Raw genomic sequence first — 26,207 nt, forward strand, 5'->3', positions numbered from 1 at the left:
GCTTTTATGCATTATGAACCAAACATACCTTAAGAATACTGTAGCTACACTGATGCAGAAACATATCTTGTTTAATTCCTGAACTGAGTGGTTTTGCTGAAAAACTATAAAATTATGATAATGAGGTTCTGTTGCTCCTCTGGCTGCTTCCTTGCTTCTCCTCTTACCCTAATTATGCACTGCTCCAGAGAATGCTATATTAATTGGGGCACATTTACTTACCTGGTCCTGCAGAGTTTACAAAAGTGCATTGTCCGATAATGCACTGTGCTGCGATTCACTAAGATCGTGCGCCTGGTATCCTGCACGTGTCGCTTCCCCACTCAGGTCCACTGGAGTTCACCTTCTTCTTGTGTGTGTAAGTGCATTGTCTTGCGACACAATTCGAAAGTTAAATCCGAAACAGTCGGATTGTCCGACGGCCCACCCCCCTTGATTATGTCGCATGAAAGCCAGCGCAGTTGCGCTACAATCCGATCGCGTGCAACACAATGCCAGGGCAAACCCCTGTTGAATACCTGTCAAAGCTGCATAAATCCTGAAAACCGCTAACAGTGTGACAAAAGTGCGATCCACAACCCTTCGTAAATAAGCCCCATTGTGTTGTCACTGAAAGGCAGAATTAATCAATCACTGCACCATCCCCTAGCTGGTGTGTATGAGTGATCCAGCTCAGGATGATTAGCCCTTTCTGGACATTTTCAGGAAGCTCCATGTACCCAGCAAAAGTGTAGTCAGTCAGTGCAGCTACAGCATTCTCAAGGTATGTTTGTTTCACAATACATAAAAACGAATGATAGATTTCCTTTAAATTAATGTTTGTTCAGATTTTATTACATATGTAACAGAGTTTTAGTCTTAATATTAGATGCCAAAATCCTGGAGCACTGGTAGGATTATCAGTGTTATCAGGCAAGAGCTTTTTCACTATTGGTTATAAAGGGTATCCTTATTATTCTGTTATTAGGCTATCGGACAATATAAACTAAACCTCCAGGATGGATCCCGATGGACTCCAAAAATTACAGTGGGTCACTTGGGTTCTGTTATGGTGCCTGAGATTTGCCTGCATGCAAAATAGTTCCTCTGGTGTGTAGCAGAAGGAGTATTCCTGCTATTTCATGTTGTCCCCTATCCACAAATGCCCCCCTCATCTCTACATTTGTGAGCACTGAAAGTATCTACAGTAGTAGCTCATGAAGTGACTTGCTCATAAGGTATGGGGAGTAACTTTTTCAGTGTTGTTTGGCAAACCACATGCAATGGCATGCGTTTTTCTTTTTGAATTTTTTTTTTTTTTTACAGTTTTAGGCTTAGTTTACACTAACGTCAGAATTTCTGTTTATTTACCTCCATTACAAAAAGATAACGGGTGGTAAATAAACGGTAATACAACTGAACATACGGATGACAGTGTCAGTTAACAGCACAAACGCTATTACTTTCACTTCCAATACATTGATCTATAGCTTCTATATCTATCCCTCCCTCAGAAATGAGATATCTATAGATGACATCTATATCTACCTATTGATCTCTTATTTCTATGCCTACCTATCTTTCTCTGTTCCTCACATTTATCTATAATGTATCCGTCATCTATATCCATCATCTTTAAGAAACTGTAAAAACTGACACATACTATCTGTCCCATTGACTTCAATGTAAAAGATAATTTAATTTCCTCTGTTATGGTCAGTGATGCATCATCTATTAGGAATCCGTTTTTTTAACTAAAAAAAAAAAAAGTACTTCAAACTCCAATTTTTTTATATCCAAAAACAGACGAATCAGATGACAACGGGTGACATTAAAAATTGCCTTCAATAGGATTTATAACAGATCCATTCAATTTCAGTTTACTTTTTTTAAGTGGAAGCTAGAAATGGAATTCTGAGTGTGAACCGAGCCATAGAGTGAATCTGTCAAAGCTGCAGGTAGTGTTAGATAAAAGTCCTGAAGATAAATGCATTTATATTGCAGGATTGTAGCTGGACTTGGTGAACTGGTTTTTAAGGTCTCTTCACTGTACTGCTGCACAGCCCCCTCCGCTTGCTGTATCTGCTTATGTGTGAATCTTACAATATCCTACTTACTTGGGTGGAGGAGCTGTGTTGTGCTCAGTGAAGAGATCTCACACACCAATGCACCAGATTGCTCCAAGTCCAGTTACAATCTGGAATATAAATGCATTTTCACAGTCCTGCTGTAAACTTTATGGTTACATAGCTCTCCAGTGTCACAACCTATCACTGTCTGCAACTTGCAATGGGCTCTATATGAAATGGAATATATGTGGCACCTACATGCATGGATTGCCGGAGTGTCTAATGGCACATATGACGTAGCATACAGTGTCATTCAGCATATGTAGAATCTTTTCGGAGAGGGGCAGGCTTGTTTACAGATTTAGGCGCCACAGGATATTGGAAGCTGAAAGAATGCTGTTCTGTCTTGGCAAGTTTCTGGTGGTATTCTCTGTACATAATGCTATTGTGTTGCCTCATTATGGCAGATTATGTGTCATACACATTGCAGAGCCAGTCCAAGTATATATTGTCTCTCAACACTAACACATTTACTTTTGTGTAATAGGGTTATTAAACTGCTGCTTTACGAAAGATGACCTCTAATCTCCGGCTGGACCAAACCTAGCCCCCAGATTGGCCTCTACCACATAACCGAACACGACAGCCATCGCTGGCCATCCTTTCCTGCAAAAGTGAATAGGAACGGGTTTGACCATGCGGGGTGTATAGGTCCTCTGATCACGCTGCGTATTCACAGATTTTAGCTCTGAAAATCCGCAATAGCAGCTTAATGATGAGATTTATTCAAATCCTATTCACACTTTGTAAAAATGTGTGACCAGGGGGATCTCCTTTACCTTAACCCCCTAACATTTGCAAAATGTATGTATCTGGTCACATAAAAAATAACAGTATGTCTCAATGGTCTTCCAGTGCTCCCCATCCTTTATGGAGTCATGTTGGGATTTCATGTGATCAGATACATACATAGGGTAGATTTTGCAAATGTTAGGGGTAAAGAACCTCTGATGACATCACTTTGGTCACATGACATGAAGTGCTGAATGATATAACAGAACTTTCTCAATGTTCCAGCAAGGCACTGTGTAAAATATTTGAAAGTATTCCCTACAAAGCTGAATATGTCTGGAGTTGAATATTGGCAGATGGTCCCTAACTGTGAGACTAATGCGGACTAGAGGCAGTGCCGCGAAAACTGCAGGACCCCATTAATATCATTGGACTTGCCTTAAGTGATTTGCATAGAAGTTTACAAACTGATTTTTTTTAACATTCCAACCATGGAATCATTTAGGGATAAAATGCATTTTAACCATAGTTTCTTTTAAATGAAGTATTAATTTTGGGCGGGTTAATTTGGATGCCAGGTTTCTCTTAAGATCATAGTATTGAGTTGCTGGGATTGTACACAATTTTCTACCTTGCCATTGCAAAAAAAAAAAAACATAGGGAATCGATCTTGCTCAACTGGCCCCTGATTTTTGGTTCTTGATCAAGGGCTTGACACATGGCCATATAAGATGTGTGAGCCTTGTTGAGGTAGACAGCTTTACCTATCAAATTTCTAAAAAGTTACATTTAAAACAATAAAAAGAGACAAGTTTTGGGGCAAAAAAAACGGTACTGTGAAATATATTGATTTGACTCCACATTTCTGGCCGGCAGGGGATGCAGGAATAAGAGATTCTCCCAGCTATTCTATAACTCTCAGCCTCTCCCTGATCTCATCTGACCTGTTCCTCTGGGTTATCTGCCTTGAAGGCTTAAGAATTTTACCATCTGACGTGCCAGGAATCATAAAATGATGAATGTGTGCTGACCTCTGTACAGCTAAGTGTTCTATAAGATGAACACCCCCAGGTTACAGCTATTAGGTTCTTTTTTGGGAGTGTTAAATACATTTGATTAGAACCTGATGTAGACTCGATGTTCGCCTATATCTCTATTATGCTTATTTCTGACTGTTGCTGTTGGTTACTGCTCAGTGATGTGTACTGTGTATGTACACCCTGCGCAGGTTGGCAGTGGACAAGGCAAACCTTAGTATTGTGTGTGGAATGTAGGTGTAATGTTGATGGGTGAAGTTATGGTCATGTACAGTATATGTAAAGGCATTCTGTATATATATCTGGGGGGAGTTCTGTTTACATTAAAGGAGTTTTACCAACTTTGCAGAAAATCCCCTGTGCACAGGAAAAAGGTTAAAAAGCTGAACGGTGATGGTCTGCCCCCCCCCCCCTCCCCCACTGATCACAAGAACATATACCCCAGAATCTGGAGAATGGGTGAAGCAACTGGACAATAGTATGGGAGTGTTGGCTGGAGCACAGTGCTCATCTCTCTCCAGCACTCGGTGACAGTGGATGCGAGCGCTGGAGATATCTGCGTGCTATGCCCAGCAATTTCCAACAATCCCGTAGTGTTGATTGGATTGGGAGGACACATTTCCACCTGCTGCTGCATTCATAGTGTGAGAATGGAACCCCTGTTCTTTTTTTTCCTGAGAGGGCAGTTCTCATGATCAGTCAGGGTTTCTGCCAGTCTGACCGATCAGTTTGATTTCCTCCATCCCATGGAATTTGTCTTCTGATCATAGAGGTTTTATGAAAAAAAAAAAAAAAAAAACGTCTATCACTATGTGAATAGATCATAAAATAAGTTGTTGACATTTTGAGGGTCAGAGTCAAGTTTCAGGTGTGCAGTGCTACCCCCTTCTTTTTTTTTTTTTTTTTTTTTTTTTTTTTTTTTTCCTTATAAACTCTCTGCAGCAGAAAAACGTCCAAGGACTTGAAGGTGTTTTCTTCTAAGATGAAAATATATAAATTGTTACAATTAGGGCACTACATACTGAAAATTCTTTTCATCAAAATCTGGGGAAGTTTTGGAATGTCCTATAAATTTATGTTTTGTTCCTGATCTAAGAATTTAGGCTTTTAGTTGTAATGAATGTAAATGCACTTTTATGCTAAGTAGTGAAGCTTCTCCCCTAAAGATCACAGTAGACGGGCACTGGGAATGCTTGCACTCATCTAGCACTGCTAGAGCGACCAGAAAATCAGGATGAAGGTAAATTCTTAGCATATCTAAAGTTTCAATACACTGTACATCTGTTCAGCATATATTCTCTATATGCTGCTTTACATTTTAGTTTGCATTTTCTCTAAGATCATGTTGTTATGATTTAGATGAGATGGATGTGACTGCACATTATGTACATGCTCAGTAGTAAAGTTTTTCCCCTACAGATCAGAGGGGAAGGAATGTCTGCACTTCTCTTGGAACTACTAGTGTGATCAGGAAACCTAGATTAAGGCAGGAATGTCCAATGTATGTTCTCCATGTATACTACTTTGTTTTAGTTTGCTTCTCCTCTGTGTTCATGTAGAGATTAGCTGCTCTGATGGATTCTATACATCTACACTATACATAAAATATGAGGGGAGAACTGTTTTCTGTTAGCTATGAGGTTGTATTCCAATAAATATTTTTTATGTTCTACCTAAATAACTTTGTATCATAATGGTGATAAATTTACAGTAATAAGGCTTTTTATCACTTAAACATGACTCCTGTATGTCAAAGTTAGGAAAATTGAGGAGGTTTGGCTTAAAGACTCCACAGCCTTGCTTTATGAGGTCAGACAAATTGCCCCTTTATGTGGGGGAGAGCCTTTCCAATATGATCCCATTTCTTGATATAGAGCGGAGCGCTATCCTGTTACAGTTTGTCTCGGTGTTAAGTAATATGTAACGTTACTCTAGGACGAATACTCCGTGCCAGGATCGCACATTGTCAGCCCTAATTACACCAGCAGGGGGAGAGCTATGTCAGGATTAACACGTAAATGAGTTGTATTATGTGGCTTATGTTCATTTTTGTTAAATAGACTGTTCTGGTTTCATAAGAAAAGGGTGCGGAATAAACCGTCAGGATCTTTAAATCTTTCTGTGCATGGAGAATATTTCCCTTGATCCAGCTCTCAATAAGAATTCTAGTGAGTGTTGGTAGTCCAACCGATCAGTGAGTCGTGCCACAAAGGCCACTCATTGCCTGTAGGGGTTACTATGATGATCTACCCTACCAGCCAAGCCATGACCTCTGTACCAGGAGCTGGAAGTGGACAAGTATGCAAAGGGTTTTCCAAGATTATTAAATAATCCATTTAAACCATCATAAGGGTGAGCTCTCCTTACCTCTCCCATTTCCATAGGAGCTCATCCCAATGATGCTGCTAATTTGGGTCTATGGCTGATATGGGATTTGTGTGAATTGGCTGAGATGAGAATACAAGGTTTGTCCAGGCCACCTGACAGAGTTATTGAAGCAGTCAACCCAACATATTTTTATTTTCCATTTTGGATTAATAAAGTTGTATTCTATTGTAACATATGAAATTCAAAACTCCCATAGAAGAGAGATACAGAAATTGTGTAGCTTCCTGTGCTATGGTGTTTTTCTGACGTTCATTTACTTCTATGGGTGATGTGATAGCTCTGTAGCACGGCTTGCTTGAAGGACATTTACCACCAGGATGAAGGATTGTACACCCAGCACACTGGCATACTGGTGCCTGCCCACTCTGGCAGGATCTGCTCGTCTTGTTGTTTTTACAAAAGAAGGATTTTCAAATTTATACAAATGAGTCTAAGGGGCTCCTGGCTCCATAGGTTTTAATGGAGCCCAGAGATCCTCGGGCTCATTTGCATAATATTTAAAGCCTTCTTTTGTAAAAACTAGGGGATTCTGCAAAAGGGGGCACAGACCTGCATGTAATTGTGCTGCGTTTGCAATCCTTAATCTTGGTGGTAGATTTCCTTTTAAGATGTGTTCGCTAGTTCACCACATGTATGCATTTATTTTGACCTATGCTATGGCTAACATGATAACAATCCTAATAAGGCGTATTCTGCAATTTGGAAGGAAATTTTATGTATTTTTTTCCCAATTACACTCAGCTTACCTTGAGCATTTATTATTCTCCAAATTAAATAAAATTCTTCAACCTGTTTTGGTCTATGTGAAATATGCAAGTAATGTTCTCTATTTTGCTTGTGGTTTGTAGTTTACATTCTTTTTGCCTTTGTCCTCAGACAGCTGTCACATGTGTTAGGCTCTGACGGATTAGTCGTTCCACTTAGCTTTCATGTATAATGTGTCACGTTCTGCCGACTTCTTCCAGGAGAAACGACAGTGTTTTATATTTAGGGTGTTATCAATAGTTTACCATCATGATTATTATGTAACTATGAAATAATTACCACTAAGTTAATTTAGAAATAAAAAATGATCCCCAACATGAATGATATTATCTTTTTGGTGTGTCAACATATTTTTTGTCACTAAACCCTTAGGTACATTTAGCATGGACATTAGATATATTTCTGAAAAACATGCTTGGGGCATGTACACATGAGAAGCTGGCTGAAAACTGGGGAATGTTTGGGTGGAAATATACATACATATACATCCTGTATGTGCAGTGTTCAGTGAATTTACTGTGGGGATCTGTGGGCAAGCTAACTGGCCTCAGCTTGAGGGCACAGACCGATAGTCATTAGTCTAGATTGTGAGTCCCACCGGGACTTATTTGGCAAGCTCTATGCAGCGCTGTGTAATCTGTAGAGTAAAGAATTATTATTACTGTATAGTTTGTTCTTTCTATTCCCCTTTACAGCTGCTTTTGTCTTCCAGTCTTTACATTTTAAGAATAGGAGACATTTTACTGTGAAACGTGTTGTGCTTTTTTAGACCATGTGCTTTACAATGTCATCGTTACGATTAAAAAAAAAGTAACATCCTTGTGCACTTGCCTTTAATATCCTTCATTGGATAATGATTATTTAGACCAGCAAATGAGAAATGCCAGCAGAGCGTTATATTCTGGGCAGGTTGTTCTGTCGCTGCTGTTTAATCGATGCACTTGAGCAGTAAATGGATTGAGGGGATGTATGTGGTCAGGAGCCAGCTGTACAGCAGTCTGCTCTAATCCACTCTCCAAATAGTTATGGATTATATGGTGCGGAGCTGATTGAACATGTTTGTCATCGTCTGCTACAAGGTATGTGCCACGCATTGGTTGCTTTTGTTTGATGTCGTCGGCTCTCAGGACTTTGGTTTTTTTCCCCTGTGGTTCCGAAGGAGTTAAGACTGGGCAGAGTGCTTGTTACATAGCGCAGGATTTCCATATGAGTGCCTGCAAGAGTTTGGCTTTGGGAGGCAGGACTATTAATAGATATTCAGCAGCTTCACTGGGCAGGTCTAGTTTCGGAGTCTAGCTGACTTATCTGTACGGAGCCATTTCACCCCTGCTGGATGGGGGATAAGGGTTCCCATCTTGGGTATTATTGGTTGGTAGATAGTGTGATTTTCTTAAGCATTATTTTTTGCTGATCTTTATGGGCGAAGAGTGCTGAAAACATGGAGGATACAGGTACTGTAAAATCTTATAAACAATTTCTTATGAATACAATCCAGACTTTTTATAATTGTAGGTCTGCTTTTTATCCTGACTTTAAGCACTTTGGATTGTGTAATATTTTCAGCAACTGGGGACATTGTCCACCATTTTTAAAAAAAAAATAAAAAATTGAGAGTTGTAGTCTTTGCCCATGATCCCCTACCCAAGCCCAGACATACACGCTGTTTAAGTTCATTTGAATGTCTCCCGTTGCAGCATGAACTCTTGTTTATGCATGAGGGTGCAGGTCAAGCCCTAGGGCACATTCCTATACATAGCCGACATTCGGGATTGAATACCACAATCTATCCATGGCTTTCCTTATGATAAGCTAATAAGCTTACGATTCCTATGGAGGGCTGCAGCTATAAACTCCAAACATTTTTGTCTTTGGTGTGTATCTTTTAACGGGTCTCAAAGTTCTAAATATTAGATTAGTAGAACAACTTTTCTTGCCTTAGATGTTCACACCTATCCTGCATATTCCTTAGGAAGAAAAGTAAAATTAGAACGTCCTCTTCTGATGTTACATTGGTTGGCAGATTGGTGGCTTATGTCAAAATAGAATCATGAAAGCAGAGCGTTCTATATCAGTCAGCGAAATACAGTGCACCGAAACAATCCTAGTCAACATGTTGAGGGGTGAAGACGTCAAAAACATGACCTTTTCCCCGCTAGTGCTTTCTGTAAGAAGCAAAGTGATCGGGTACTAAACTTGTTGGTCACGCTGCAAATGATCACTTCTGACTGCTGAATTTATTTTTATTAGTGGCACATTTGGCAAGAAGAATATTTGAAAGCTATTTGTAAATGTTCCAATTCAAAAATTCTCAATGGTAGGAATTATTCTTATTTTGGGGAAAGTGCCAATATCCCATTACACATTAAATTAAAATATTTTAAAGATGTTATTGAGGACCCCAACATTGTCCATACACTTGTCCATATTATGTTTACATGTATACCAGGACACGTTTATGAGAACTAATTCTAAATCCATGATTATGGAGGTGATCCCTTCTTTCCATCCAAAATAGATTTCACCCTTCTGGGAAGGCTTTCTACAAGATTTTGGAAACCCTTTTTGGGAGATTTCGCAAATTTCACCCAGAAATGATGCAACCAAGTGCACCCAGTGATTTTGTAATGGACATTGCTTTTGAGTACTAGTGCTGGAACAGAATACAATTTTTATCAAATTTTTTCCTGGCATTCAAAGCATACATTTGTCCAAAAAAACATCTTTGGTTTGCTGAAATTTAGAATTTTCGATTTCCTTTTGCTGGAACTAAGATGCCGAGGATAACTCCTGAAAAATAACCCATCAGCATTACCTCCATGCTCCATCAAATTTGGAAACTTGCACATATGGAAACCCATGTCATGAAGTCTCCGGTGGAGCACAACTTTTATGCTGATGTGGATAGTGGACAAGGCTTGGAGCTCTGTAGAGGAGTCAGCAGAGCGTTGGGTACTGCTGTGCACTATACTCAATCCCCTTCTATGGCACGAGTGCTTCCAGGATTGCCTTCCTGTGGATAGGGATATATGTCTGTTGTAGCACAGCCCTTTTTAATGTACGGTAAAAAACATATACAAAGCTTTAAAGATGCCCATATATATTGTTTCTCCCTAGAAGAATAAAATTTAATTTTTTGTTATTTTACATTAATGGATTGAAAATTTTGCATTCCGAAACTTTATATTTTTTACTTTATTTTGTACAGCAATAATCAATGGGTGGTGGACAAACTTAAAATGATCTGCCAAAACTGTGGCAATGCACCTGTGCATTCATATAGTGTCCAAACATCAATCCTCCCTCCCTGTTATAATGTACATAATGACATATGGCCCGTTGAACAGAAGCCCAGCCCTTCTCTAGCTTGTACCGTAGCTGCTTATAATCTGTGTGCTGCATCTTGCTTTTTGCACATCTGCTTTGCAGGTGGTGCTCGGACGTCACACTTACTGCTTACCTGATTATTTTTGCAGTCCCCTATTGTCTGACCTGTCCCGACATAATTTATAGCACATTCTCATTCAGGGAGTCATCTGCTTTTCTTCAGGTTGCTGAGTCTTGCTGTAATGCAGGTGTATAGTAGTTTTGATCCCGCTTATAGCTGTCCTTTTAAAGCGTAATTTTACCTGGTAAAAAATAGTTTAGCGCTGCTAGAGCTATCCTTTTAATGACACATGTATCAATCTTATTCCTATCTGGAGACCCAGCCTGGCATCAAACTTAACTACACTGCGGGCCACATCGGCTCAATGGTTGCATTTAAAAGTCCAATGCCTAAGACTGTACAAATGTAAATGTCTTTGCTAAATTTTCCTCTTTCCAAATTCCCAACCTCCACCAACCTTTATCGCACCATTGCATGTAACATTTAGTTACAAGTTGCAAGCTTATTTGTAAGTATATTGTGTCAACCGGCCTAGAGCAAAAGCTCCAATGACGATCCGGCCGTGGCTTCTCTGGTGGTGCGCCAGATTTTATTCCATGCTGCAGATCTCGTGGGCCACATAACATTACACCATGCCAGTGCAACCTAAGACCTCATTTGTCTGTTAAATCTCCCTTGGTATTGGCACAAAGGTCCTCACCATTGCCTCCACTTGTCTAGACATCGGAGCTGCCTTTCTGCACTCTTGGGCCCCTTTCACATGAACATGTGATTTCTCCAGTCCTGTATGTGGCACATATGAATCTGTATATGTAATGTTTTACATCCCCATGTGCACGTATGTCACTGTATACTGTATATACTCGAGTATAAGCCGAGGTACCTAATTTTACCACCAAAAACTGGGAAAACCTATTGACTCGAGTATAAGCCAAGGGTGGGAAATGCATTGGTCACAGCGTCCCCAGTATATGGCCTGCCAGCCCCTCTGTAGTATATGGCCAGCACCTTGTAGAGTATACCTTGTACATAAAAAAAATAAATAAATAAATAAACTGACTACTCGCAATTCCGATGGGCCGGGCAGCTCCTCTTTTATCTTCATGTGCGCGGCAGGTCCGCGACAGCTCTGTGGGCAGCGCCTCTGCTTTCTTCATGCTGGCGCCAGGTCCGCGAAAGCACTGTGCGTACGGCCGGGTCAGAACACTCTGTGATTTTAGCAGCGGTTGACATCACAGTTGTGCGCCGGCCGGATGAAAAGCATGAAGAAAGAGGCACTGCCCACGAAGCTGTCGCAGACCTGCCGCGCACATGAAGACAGAAGAAGAGCTGCCCGGGCCGTCAGAATGGGGAGTACTCAGTTTATTTTTTTTATATACCGGAGTATAAGCCGAGTGGGAAATTTTTAGCACAGAAATTGTGCTGAAAAACTTGGCTTATACTCGAGTATATACGGTACATATAAAATACGGTAGGTTAGAAAATTATGTTACCAGCATTCTCAAGCAAAATCCCTGGACACTGCGTGTATATGCGGAGCACAACCGTATGCAATACATGGAGAAATGGCACAAGCTCTGTTTTTTAGGTGTCCCTGTACAGTATGGTGGGCAATGCAGCATTTTAAATGGATTGCTGTATCAGATTGTAAGCCCTTGTCATCTCTCTATCTGGCGCTCTAAAACACAAGCCAAGTAAATATGAGATGTCTGAAGTAATCATTCATTTCTTCACGTATCTCAAGCCTTCCTATATTGCACTGCATCGTGGATGTTGATGGTGCTATAATATAACTGTGAGCTGTTGATTGTCAGTTGATTGTTCACCGTTGCTATGTCGATCTTGTAGTATAATGTGGTATCCTTGGCTTGTGGGAAAGGATTCATAGCTGTCGGCGATATTTGTCAGTAAGAGAAGCAGTTCATTGTCCTCAGAACTTGTGTTGTGTGCATCATATTCAGGGTAAAGAGTTTGATCTTTATGGGAACTCTGATGCTTCCACTTATGGTTATGTTTGCAATTTTTCCAGAAAGTAATGCTCCATGGTAAAAAAAAAAAAAAAGATCCTAAAATGAATATTGCATTATAGTCATACTAAACCTTACGTAGATGTCATCTCTAGGCTTTGCTGTTCAGTTGGTTGTGGCCTGTTGTTATCTTATCAGCCACTTCAGGCTAGTTGTGGGTGACCGACAGGATGCCCAGAAAACTTCCTGCACCCATGATCACTACTTTATCTGACCTATCTTAATGAGAACTTGGGGAAACACTGAAATACATGTGTGATCTAGATTAGAATCTTTGCCACTACAAGAAAGTTGCAATGTGCCGAATTCCAAAAAGTCTTAATTGTCTTTTCAATTTAAAGGTAAATGGCATAAATGAAAAGGTCACCCATCCTTTTTGCATTTAGGCTGCTGTATTATGAGATTTGGCACCCACCACTACTGACCTTGAATTCCTGGGCAGGAACTTGGAAAACAGCCTGAAACAATGTATGTCCAGGTGCAGCCCATCACGATGGACTTCTGAGGAGTCATCATGTTTAATACTAAATGCAACATCATAAAATGTTCTTTGTTGTAAAAATTTTAACATTTACTATAATTTATCTTTTTATACAGACCAAAAACATGGCAAGAATGGGAAAAAGGAAGGCCTGTCCGGCAGCTCCTTCTTCACCTGGTTCATGGTCATTGCTCTGCTGGGTGTTTGGACATCGGTGGCTGTTGTTTGGTTTGACCTTGTAGACTACGAAGAATTTCTTGGTAAGAACTCTGGTTATTTGATTTCTTGATGATGGCTTTTAATTCTTTCTCCTTTAGCTTCATAGGGATCTCTTCCATCTTGTGCTGAGAGATGTTGAAGCTAAAGCGAGTAATTATCAATTCCCTCTTCCTTGGTGGTCTACTAGGAGTTCTCTTCTCCTTTCTATCCTTTGTGTTCTGCCCCTCATCATTATTTGGATCCCCCCACCCCTCAACTGAGCTCAGCTGTGCTCACGACTTGAAATGGATGAGGTCCACACTCACTGTTACTTAGATGAAATTTCTTTATTAATCCATGGTAGGACAGCAGTTGCAAAAATACCATAAAATGACCGTAAGGGTCAGAAACGCGTCGGAACTTCAATTTTATTGTATTTTTGTAACTGCTTTCCTACCATGGATTAATAAAGAAATTTCATCAAGTAACAGTGAGTGCGTACCTCATCCATTTCAAGTTGTGTGTGTCTAGGAAAAGAAAGGAGGTCTACGCACCTGGAGTTGAGCAGGTCTGTGAACGTATATGCATACACTACTATGGCTCAGCTGAGCTCAACAAAGTCGTGAAAAAATTCACTGTAAAAGAAAAATTGTCCATACGCTTTGCAAAGTTCAAATGTATTACTACTTGTGTACTATAGACTTATTTCTGCTGGAGGAAAGCAGAAAGCTAATATTCTAGATAAAATCTTTTTCTCATTGGTTATATATTATCTGTATTTCTATCACACATGCAGCCAAGGCAAAGGATTTCCGTTATAACTTGTCAGAGGCTCTTCAAGGTAGGTTTGATTAGGGGGAATGCTACGTGTTTTTGTTTTTATATCTTGTTTTTGTGGGGGTGTAGACTTTCAGTAGACTTTTTGGCTGAGTTTTTATCAGTCAGACTTGCTGGGTGTGCTTGCCGTATTGACAGACCCGAAAGAAGAGGAACCGAACTGAGCGGACATACAGAGTTCAGTTCCATTGCACAGCGTTCGGGCCAGTCATTTTGGCACGAAGAGCGTTAAACTGGTCAAAGTTACTTGTGTAAAGCCAGCTTTAATTGCCACTGAAGACATGGTGTTTGAGTGGCTTGCTTCCATACAGTACATGTTACCTAGTCTGGCCAGCTTTCTATGCATACGCTGTCTTGTATGTGACAGCTGGACACAACTGTATAGTATGGGGATAAACTTGTCAACACACAAAAAACAGTGGCAAAGTAATAAGTAAATTACCTTTTTATATGCCAAGTTTTTTAATTTTTATAAATAAACAAAAATACTGGTGGCATATTCTAGAGAAAAAGGGGTTGAGTAGATTGCACATGGTGTATTATCTGCAGGCAGCATGCTATAGAGCAGGGGTAGCTCAGCAGATTGTACATAATGTCCTGTGTGCAGGCAGCTTTTGTAGAGTAGGAGGTCCTGAAGTAGGACAATGCCCACTGGACCCTGAAAATGGTTGTCCCATTAAAGTCCTTTATTCCTCAACCACAGTGTAGGGTATAAGTGTAAGGTCGCTGGGGGACAACTACTGTTTTGTATGCAGTCAGATTAACTTTTGGTTGAAGTTTTCTTCTATGGGTCATATGGAGATCACTTGCTAAAAGTGAAGTAAAGTAGTGGCCAAGCGTGTGTACCGCTGCTCCATTCACATGGACCTGTGGGCACCCCGATTCTCATGATCCTGTGGATAAGAATTATTTATTGAACCCTTTTGGGTGCTCGTTCATACCGGGGTTTTGTGAAGCCAAAACCAGGAGCACAGTCAGTATATTTTATCTGCTTTATCTTATTGTAAATGAATGCAAATGTTTTGCGCCTAATTCCGGACTCTCTGTGAAATTCTTTCAGGAAAACTGGGAGATTACGATGCTGACGGCGATGGAGATTTCGATGTAGATGACGCCAAGGTTTTACTAGGCAAGTACGCGTAATTCTGCAAGCGATGTATTATGTAGAGGGACTTCTTTATGTTTGCTCATGTCCTAAAAAAAAAGTTTTCTATGCAAGTACTTTGAGAAACTGTATCAATCATTTTCTACCACAGCATGTGTTTTTTATTCCAAGATGAATTTGTTTTCCATTTGCATGGCTGTTTTCTACCATGCATGCGCCTAGCTGTCCATTACATACCTGTATGTGTATGAAAATAAGCACTTGTGTGTTCATTTTATATATAAGATGTGGCTTAATGCAATGGAAATGAAGTTTTAAGGGGTTTTCAACTAATACTACTCCTTCAATTTCAGTCTTAAAATAAAATACACGTACGACATATTATTTTTTTTGGCACATGATAGTTGTCCATGCATGTAAAAACATACCATTTTCACTTTGTTTTTAACTTTTTATTTCTTCATTATAATATTGATAAAATGCAATAACCATGTAAAGTATTAAAAGAAGGAAATTACCATGAATAAGATACCACAGAGGACTCTCTATTCTAAACATATAATATTCTGTAGTTAATAGCATCTAGTATTTAGGTAACCAAAATTGGTCAGTGTGTCTTTGTAGCAGTTTATACCCATTAGGTATGACCACGACCCCCGTCCCTCCCATTGCGTTCACTTTGCGGTTAGGCACTGTGCATGGATCGTGTCTCGTTGCACCGCAAGTCAAGTTTCCACAACGAATATCACAGAGCACGTTCTATACCATCCCTGCCCTAATTTATAGCGACGTTCTATCAGAAAAGGTTTTGCAGGAAACCCAGATTTTTCTGAACTTGAATGATAAAGGAGGGCCTTGAGTTATTCTTTAGTATATAAATTGTATGTAGCGGCATACAAGTCTATTCTTGAGTGCTCAATATCTATGCCAACAGTATTGTGTAAGCCTAGTCCTCGTCCTCATCGTCATATCCCTAAATCGGAAATTGAAGGGGTCTTCTGTCACTTCACTAGTCTCATGGCTAAGGCACTGATATTAAAGCCGGTTGCCCTCGACCAAGTTTATTCCGTCAAACCTTCTCTGTGCATGTTCTGGACACTTCTGACCTGGCATGTTGACTTCAGTTCAGAACTTGTTGGTTCTGTAAATGCGGCACACATGTGGTTAACCAACCAGTTAAGGTCATCTGCATGTAAGAGTTCTGCTCTGAGTAGTGCTGGGATAATCCACAACAATTCTCAATGTAAATATCAGTGATAATGCCCCCATAGAAGGGTTCTTCTTTTAAGTCCATGAATTAGACTTCATTGCACAGAACAAGCCCTAATTTCTATCCATTTGGTTTGAAGAGAACCTGTCACCAGGGACCTCAATTTCACTAAAGACAGATGCGTTGCAAGTATGCCTTTCAGCTACCTCTAAGCATTTACATTACATTAAAATTGTGTGGCAACTTGCCTACCTACCTTGCACCCTAACCGAATCCTCTGCCAAGTTGGGTTGGGCTTTGGTTTGCATGTACTTCAAAAAACGACAGGTGACTGGTCTGTGCTGCTTGCTCCTCAGCTCTCAGCCCCTACCTTTGTGCTCCTGTACAGCTCTTTCTTATTGCTCCTTCAGAGCTCCAGCTTGGTGAGCTGACAGCGGGGAAGGGAGGAACTGTACAGGAGCACAAGGTGGGGGGCCAAGAGCTGAGCAGTCTGCAGCACAGATAAGTCGCACGTTGCTTTTTGAAATGCATCCAAACCAAAGCCCAACCCCTGAGACTCAACAGATAAGTTATACGTTATAACACACAATTATATTATAATGCAGATAATTAGAAAAAGCAGAAAGGCAGATGTGCAATGCAGCTGTAATGGGCTTCTGAAACATGTCTTTAGTGAAAATGAGGTTCCTGCTGATAGGTTCCCTTTAAGCAAGTTTAGATGTCAAAATGACCGCATTGTAGTAGAACAGGAACTAATCATGTTATATTTCCTGAAACATGTGTTATAATTTACCCTTTTATCATTTACCGTACTTTTATTTTATTTGTTTTTTTTACTCGTAATTTAATTTATGTCTTCGTAGCTGAGTAGACATGGCTTCTGTTGTCATGGTTTTATTGCTTTTGTACACAAAATGGAGAAAAAAAAGTCTCCTTTTTAAAATACATTTTTAAAAAATTCTAAAGTGTCTCTACATTTTATGTCACTGAAGGCTTCTACAACGTCCCATGATTAAACAGTGCTGTTGCCCAGTCTTTGTACAAAGAAGGGTGTATTCTATTTGCATAGCATTGTCATCAGCCTCTGTTCACTTTCAGATGTACTGCTCAGTAAATACAACTTTATTTGCTCTTGAAAGTTTTATAATGATTATTGCATGTCAGCATGTAGCCTGTGCCATATACTAGATTGTTCCCTCGTTGGACATAATTTGGTTTGCATTGGGGTCTTTGATAATTTAATACAAACTGCTTTAAGGCAGTTGAATTGAATAAGGATTTAAAAAATTTTTTAATTATCTAGTCCAGGTTATAACGGAAATAGATAATTGATATCAAATTGGTGGCGTTCCAACACCCAGTACAAACACTGAACAGTTTGCCGAGACCACAGTTCTGTTCCCCTAGGACCGCACAATGCATTTTATAGTGGCTTTCCTTTGTACTTCACTCCCATTCACCTTAATGGGACAAAGCTGCAACATCACACCATTAGGGAATGGAATAATGCAAAAGGGACACATCAGTTTTAGGCCGGTTGTAGACGGGTGCATTCACTCTGACAGACTCATTCTGTGTGTGTGTGTGTGCCAGATTTACAGCTGCTGAACTACACTTTAGCATGTCAGGTCAGCCGTTCCTTTTTCTGAACAGTAAATCGTACCAAAGCCTCTGATTTAGAACTGGCCCTACAAGAATGGGAACATGAATGTTCTTGCTATTTAAACCTTCGGTAAAAAAATTTTTGTAAAAAATCCACTTGCGCACATATAAAATACTTTTCAATAACTGGGGGAAGTGATAAAGTACAGTAGAAGGTATTTCCACCAACAAACTGGCTGAGGGGCATATTCGTATATATATCTATATATATCTATATATATATATATATATATATATATATATATATATATATATATATATATATATATATATATATGTATATATATATGTATATATATATGTATATGTATATATATATATATGTATATATATATATATGTATATATATATATGTATATATATATATATATATATATGTATATGTATTTGCTGAACAAGTTACTTTAGATCTAAAAAAAAGTCATATTGGAAAAACTGATAGAAATTCATAACCACCGCCTTGTTACAGTAACTATTTTACTGATCTTTGAGTTTTGGGCCCATATTCTGTTGATATTGTTACACGTACAGTTACTGTACCTGATAGTTCCATTACCAGCAGTTCCTTGGATAAGTCTGTTCAAAGAGTTTCCCTTCCAGTGGGGGGTCCCAGCAGTCAGAACCCAACCAAGCGTGAAGTGGTTGGGTTACTAATCTTATGTCATTGCCTTTTTTTGATAAAGAAAAGGCACTTTAAGCTTCTTTAGCTGTGCCAGTATGGATGTAAAACCCCATTTATTTAAGTTGCGTTGCTGAGGAGTATCAATGGTCAGTCCTTGTGAAACCCATGTATGAATGGAACCTACTGCTACATCACTGCTAGTCCTTATTTGCATGTAACCTCCTCTTTGCTTTGGCATGGATGAAGCACTCCTATGTTGTATCATTCTCATAATTTATCCTTTTTTCATCAGTCATTCATTCTACCTCTTATTCTTCAATCCTCCATTGCCCTAGTGTGTGGATGAAGCCGTTTGCACATCCCTGCTCTCCACGGCCCTTGTGTCTACTTAACCGCTCCTCTTTTTTTTTTTTCTCTTTCTTTCCTTTTTCTTTCCCTTTCACTCTTGTGTAGGCCTCACCAAAGATGGCAGTAGTGTGAATATTGATTCTCTAGAGGAAGTCCTTAATATTTTAGCTGAGGAAAGCTCTGATTGGTTTTATGGCTTCCTCTCCTTTCTCTATGATGTAATGACTCCCTTTGAAATGGTAGAAGAAGAAGAGACCGATCCCACAGACGATGTTGATGGTACGTCACAGAACGAAGGGGTTCAGGGCAAAAAGACCTGTGTCATACTGGATTTGCAGAACCAATAACATCTCTTTACAAACCAGATACTAATTTCTCTCTGTGGTTTTGTTTTTTCTTATAAGTAAAGCCACAAGATACGGGATCTCCCACTTCATAGTGGACGGTCTGGATTGAAGGAGCCTTGTGGCCAAGTGTCCTACTTGGCAGATCCTGTACACAATAGAATGATTAATAGTACGGGTTTGGTCTTAGATCCCAGTGAAGATTTCTGAAATCCAGGTTTTGTGTGTTTTTTATATTAAGTTTAATTTTTATTCAGCTTTGCACAATGACCCTTCCATGGCTTCGGAAGCAAGCACTGATGGTTATAATAGTAATGGCCTTGTACCATTTGGCACTGCCATATTCTACATGCTTCTAGTTGGCCTGCAACATTCCACTTCCTTCTTGGTCCCCAGGCACCCGATACTGTGAGACTAAAGAAGATTTGCCAAAAAATTAATTTTTCATCTATTTCATTGGCCTTTAATATGTCATTCAGCTTGGCAAGAAAGGACCATTCCAGCTTCTAGAGCTTTCTCTGTTCCTGATGGGAACACTGGAGATCTAACCTTGCACTTGCTTGGCTATAGTAAGTTTATGGCACGATTCTCAGGTCATACCGTTTGCTTCGCTGTACAAGTTTGTCTTAACACTGTTTCTAAGCATTGGTTGGGATGTCTGTAAACTAAGAAATAAAACCTGATTCCTTCTATCTCTTTTGTGTTGTACATAAAACGAAAGATTTCCCTTAGTTTTCATCTGTTTTATATTTATGGATAATTCCGAGAAATGTTTTTGATGCCAATAAAATATTTACCAATTTGTTCTGATGAATGTCATTTAGTAGTTTTTAGTGTCTATATGTCATATGGCTCAAAAAGGTTTACAAGTTCTACATTTGGTGACGCAAGTTATCCAGGATTAGATTTTATACGAAATGTGCTAGGCTAGTGAAATAGTAGTGGTAGATTCTAAATTACAGACTGGTCCAAGTGCAGGTTCATTTGTTTGGGATTTTGGTTTATGAACCTACCATTTCTGCTAATACGTCATTGGACCTTTCAGAGGTCTTACCGTCATGTGATCTGTCCTTGAACAATCGCCCTGCAGGGACCTTATGATGGTATTCATGAATAAAAAATTAAGGTTCTGGCAGGGCGATTGTTCATGGACAGTTAGTGGTCACATGACCCTCCATCTGCAGCCACTTTATGGACAGGAATGTCTGACTAATGAGGTGAAAGACTGGAGGTCTTTACATATCAAGAAAGTGGAGCAGAACTGTTAATAGATGTATATTGGTAAATGACCTAATATGTAGGTAGATAGGTGGCTGCCCTTGAGAGCTGTACAATTGTAATATTGTGTGCAGATCTTCATGGTCAAAACTGCTGCTGAGAAGTTTCCTCCTATTTACCAAAACAGAGGGCTACAAATAAAGGTAAGGCTTGGCTTGACCTGACCATATTTGGTAACATAACAACTTGCTTGGGAAATATTTATACTGGCTTAGTTTCACAAGCCAAATTTACATTGGGTATCCGTCAGGTTATCATCGCGTTTACAAATGGTTTTTATTGTTCTATTTTACTATGTAGTAACTTCTCTTACAACCCTTTACCATTGGATTATTTTTGATTGGTCCCTCTTTGTTACATTGCATTTGTGTTCTGTGTGAGATGTGTCCTGAATGCATTATTATAACCCTAAATGTATAAGTACATGGCATGTGCTCTGCATCCTGTTACCCTCTCTATGAAGGAAAAGAACCCCTAAATTCTGTGACAACCTTCAATATCTATGAACAATTTACATGTAAAATTGATACATTAAAAAAAAAAATATCTGCTCTACTTCAAATATTGTAGTATAGAAATTTTTAGATTACAGACAGTCCCCGGGTTACATACAAGAAAGGGTCCGAAGGTTTGTTCTTAAGTTGAATTTGTATGTAATTTGAAACTGTATATTTTATAATTGACAAAGCTTCATTACAGACACCTTACAGCTGATCACTGCAGCCTGGGACTATAGTAACATGCAGATAGCTTCACCAGAGGTCACAGTGGCAGAGGGGTCCATCTGTTCGTCTGGTGTCCTTAAGTAGGGGACCGCCTGTACCCGTAACCACAAGACCGATGGAATATACTAGAATATGCTTATACCGTTAAGGCATAGTTCACACCTGCATTCGGCATGTTTCATTCTAGCTTCTGTAATCAAACCATGGAGAAAATGTATATATTTTTTTCCTATGTTATAACTTGTGTAAAGGTAAGACAACTTTCCATATATTGAAGTCACTGGGGAATGGAAGGTGAACGGAACAGTTTTCGCTTTCAAACAGAAGCCTGGAAAGTGTAATGGAAACCCCCTGATGCGGTTGTGAACGTGTAGTTGTCAATTTCACTTTTTTGAGTTTTAGCGTTTGAAGATGTTACTTCCCTTTTCACTCCATTGGACGAATTATTTTGTTATTGGCATTACAAATATATGAAATTATATTGTATAATGTATATGAAAGCGTTGTGCATTACGGTGTTTAATAAAAAGCTCTAAACAAACTCTAAATTAACAAAGTACAAGCATATCTAAGGGTGGGCTCACATTTAGTTTTTGGTATATGCTGAGCGCACCCACTGACATATACTGGCATAGTTGTCTATATGACTCATTCGCTGAAAAAACACAGAATGGAAAGACATAGGGGCACATTTACTTACCTGGTCCTATCGTGATCCCCGATCCGGACTGTGCGACGACGATGAAGTCCGGCGCAATTCACCAAGATCGTGTTCCCGATATCCTGCATCCGTTGCTTCCCTTCTGAGGTCCGCCGGAGTTCACCTTCTTCTTCCCGTGGTATGCGAGTTCATGTCTTGCGACACAATTTGAATTTTAAATCCCGTACTTAGTCCGAATCAGTCAGGTTGTCCAACGGCCACGTAACCCGATAGAAATGCGGTCCGTGGATCCTTAGTAAATGGGCCCCATAGTGATCTACGTCTTTCCACTCTGTTCCATCCTGCTCCCTCCTGCTAAGCGACTCGGCGAAGGCGACAGAAGCCCATAGGGAGTGGGTGCAGCATATAGTGTCCCTCGTCCAGTCTTGCAGAGCGGGTACCTCGCTCAGCAGGTGGAAGTACACTGGGTATGTCACTGTCTATATAAGGACGGTGATATCAATTGGGAAACGCCCCTTATGGTGTTGGAGTCGTTACCAGCCTACGTACCCCACTGTATATGCATACAATGGAATACGTCTGTACCATATATTGTAAAGAAACGTTAAGAATCCACCCAAAATGTTCTTACAACATGTGGCAAATGAAACCCAGTTGAATCCTCTTTCTCACTTCCGCAGAACGTTGCTAGAAGCAAAGTTTTATATTTATGAATACCGTATATACCGGCGTATAAGACGACTTTTGAAGACAGAAAAATCTTCTGTCTTCTCTGGGGTCGTCTTATACGCCGGTAATGTTTCTTCTCACCTTTTCCGCGATCCACTGAAGCTCCGCTGCTACACTCCGGCCGCCGGTGACAGCTACGTGGGTGCCGGCGTCGCAGAGAATATGACGTTGGCGCGCGGCTGACGTCATATTCTGTGAGCCGCCAGCGCTCAATGAGCTGTCACCGCCGGCCGGAGTGTAGCAGCGGAGCTTCGGTGGATCGTGGGAAAGGTGAGAAGCTGTTTTATTATTAGTGTGCCAAGCAGGCTGGCTATATAGAGGGGGAGGCGGCAGGATGCAAACTGGGGGGGCCGGCATTCTGCACAATTGGGGGCCGCCAGGCTGTATAATAGCTGGCTGTATACTGGGGGTACAGGCTGGCAGTATACTGGGGGAGCTGGCTGTTGGAAAAGGGGTAGTCTTATACGGCGAATATATCTTAAACTCTATATTTTTAACAGGAAAGTAGGGGGGTCGTCTTATACACCAGGTCGTCTTATACGCCGGAATATACAGTAGTTGTATTTGTATTATAACTTTTATTTTGTTTGATGTATTCTGACGTGTGACAATGGAGGCCTCTGATTGGCTGCAGTATCCTATTTCATCATGTCATTGTTGTAAACAAAGACTGGTGTTGGGCGTTGCGCTGGATCGGCAAGGATTTTGAGAGGTGAGTGGTGTTTTTTATTTTTATTTTGTGAATGATGCATTCAGGAGGTTATAAATCAATGCAACAAAGGACTATTCTGGTCAAAATGTAGTTTTCAGTGTTTGGAAGCCAAAACCAGGAAAGGATCTTGGTGAGAAAGGAACACGTAAAGTTTTTAAAATCTTTCTTGTTTTCTAGATCAATTTCTGATTTTGTTGATCATATTCTGATGCCAAATACTAGCCAGCTTTATGTCAGCAATGGCAAAACATTTTGTTATCCCTTCTAAATTTTCTATTTCTAACAACATTTTACTTTGTAAATCTCAGGATTTGCACAGTCTCCAGTAAAGGAGAAAGCTACCAACGAACCAGGTACTTTGGTTTTCCATAACCGCGCCAGAGGCTTTCAGCAGATCACTAATAATTGCATGCCTTGATTGAATAAGCATAAAGTAATGCTCAGACTAGTCTTTATATGACAACCGCTGTCCTTAGACAGTAGGGAAGTGCTGAAGTGCTTTAACACGGAATTTAGAATGTTTCTACTTCTGCAGAACTTGATATACTTTGGTGACATTTTTCAGTGGTGCATGCTTAAATGGGATGTGTTAAGTTTGCATGATATCCCCTGATTTTATCATAAGGGTCAGACTGCTGGGCCCCCAAGTGATCTGGAGACTGGGGGTCCAGTTTCACTAACTGAGAGTGCACCAAAATACGGCATCAGGCGCTTTCTAGTGCTGATGGTCCACTAATTATTATAGAGGTTGGCTACTTTACCTCATGTTTTTGTAATATGTGTGTGTGTGGGAGGGGGGGATATACCAATATACATTTATTATAGGTTATGCACTGCTTTATTAATTTGTAGATTGAAGCCTGCATTGTTTTACCTTATCAACCAGGTGTTCCTGACCCTAAAATGGCTGCAGATGGAGGGTCATGTGATCTCTGACCATGAGCGATAGCCCTGCCAGGACCATATAGTAGTAATCATGAATATAAGAGTAAGGTTCCGGCAGGGCGATTGCTCATGGACAGATCTAAATCACATGACCATCCATCTGCGGCCATTTTATGGGCAGAGATGTCTGGCTGATGAGGTAAAAGACAGAAAAGAGGTTGCTCTTTAAATATCATTAAAGCGGTGAAGAACTTTTAATAGATGTATATTGGTAAATTGCCTAATATCCTGCCCCCCCCCCCCACACTTACACATATTACAAAATCAAGAGGTGAAGTGACCAACCCCTTTAAGAAGGGGATCCCGTTATCCAGAGCTCTCGTACATGGTGAATGTGATTGTTTGAGATGGTAAAACACATGTTCCACCTGCTTCTCCATCAATCAGTGTGAACGGTAGCCCCAGTCTCTGCATTGCTGGGGTTCCGTTCTCCTGATTGTGGGGATCCCAGTACTCGGGCAGTCGCCTATCAGGTTGTTTTCCCTTTACCCTGTGGATAGGTGGGAACATGCAAACTTCCTTTTATCTTTCTGGATGTTTCTCATAAGCCATAACAGAAGGGTTTGACTATAGTATTTTTTTTTTGGGGGGGGGGGGTTCCGTTCAGGTTTTCTAGACCCATAAGTTGAATGGCAAATTAGAAAGTTAGAATATCTTCATGGCAGACTGCTTTCCTGCCACTTAACAATGGTGCATTGTTTAAGGTGACATGTATTTGATTTGCAAATCACCTGAAGCTATTCTTTACAAGCTTGTGGCACATTTGCATTGGATTTTTTTATTATGCTTTTTATAAGCAAAATTAAGGAATTTTCCAAATAAACTTTAGTGTCACCCAATCACCCAAATGCAGATGGCAGGAAACGTACACACACAAAAGAAATGGGGAGGGTTAATAGCAGAACAACACAGGCTTAGAGTAAATGACGCCAGGCAAGTTGTAAGTCGAATTTCTACTTTGTGTATTTTGTTTAGTGTCTTTATTTTATGCTTTTTAAAAAATATTTTTTCACTCTAAACTTAGATTTAACAGGAGGCATAACCAAGACAAAAACCAAAGCAGAAGGTATTTTGCATCATTGGTGGTTCTGCTGGTTGGTGCATGTTTGTTTTGGAAAAATAAATTTGCTAATCTTCGTATCAAAGGAATATCTACCCCTTACAGAAATGCATTTCTAGTATGGTCAGCGCTGTGGTGTCGGTAAGCACATATCAGACTCTGACCACAGTTCCTAGACCTCTGTAGCCCCAAGACCAGTGATGGGGAACCTTTTGGAGACAGAGTGCCCAAGCTACAACCAAAACCCACGGTATATGTCGCAAAGTGTCGCAAAAATGACAATTTAAGCAGTAACTTATTGCTTCTTGCTGTAGCACAGGTTTAATTCGTATTGGTCTCACCAATACAATAGAAAGATGATGGAGAAATTTGGATTGTAGCTTCTCTACAGGGTCCCCTGAAGAGAGAGAACCAGGGGACCCAGAGCAGGAGCTTCAATGACAATCCATCTCTATCCACACCTTCTCGCTCCTCCTATAGTCCTGGCAGCCAAATTCTGAGCATGGCACTTTCTGAGCTGTATTGGATCACAGGAGAATGCCTAGCTGGCAAACTCCAAACTCTGGGGTGAAGGCCTGGGTGCCCACAGAAAGGGCTCTGAGTGCCACCTCTGGCACCCGTGCCATAGGTTCACCATCACTGCCCAAGACCTTAGTGTTATGGCAGAAGTAACAGGAGTTACTACAAGCATTTAAAACCCTTTCATGTGCTAGCTTTTATAGCCGACATGTTTATTACAGGAAATCTACCATTTGATTTGATGCATTATGAAGTAAACATACCTTGAGAATGCTGTTGTTACACTGATTGCAGGATCATATCTTGGTTAATCCCTGAGTTGAGTGATT

The 26,207-nt window shown here is 40.1% G+C and overlaps 1 protein-coding gene across 4 annotated transcripts in view; it reads left to right on the plus strand.

Annotated features, from left to right (window-relative positions):
- ASPH (aspartate beta-hydroxylase) overlaps nt 1-26,207 on the plus strand; it is a 103,854-nt gene that overhangs the window by 10,596 nt on the left and 67,051 nt on the right. For 2 of the 4 annotated variants that reach the window (XR_011855698.1, XM_072151834.1), the window contains exons 2-4: nt 13,040-13,183; nt 13,918-13,962; nt 15,019-15,087. Coding sequence is in view for 3 of the 4 variants with exons in the window: in XM_072151834.1 (XP_072007935.1) it covers nt 13,040-13,183; nt 13,918-13,962; nt 15,019-15,087 (258 nt within the window). In the remaining variant the exon portion in view is untranslated. Of the gene's footprint in view, nt 1-8,235; nt 8,482-13,039; nt 13,184-13,917; nt 13,963-15,018; nt 15,088-26,207 lie in introns of those variants that run through there. The other 2 variants (XM_072151836.1, XM_072151837.1) reach the window with 2 other exon arrangements.

Source organism: Engystomops pustulosus, chromosome 5 (genome assembly GCF_040894005.1).
Source record: "Engystomops pustulosus chromosome 5, aEngPut4.maternal, whole genome shotgun sequence".
NCBI classification, from domain to species: Eukaryota; Metazoa; Chordata; class Amphibia; order Anura; family Leptodactylidae; genus Engystomops; species Engystomops pustulosus.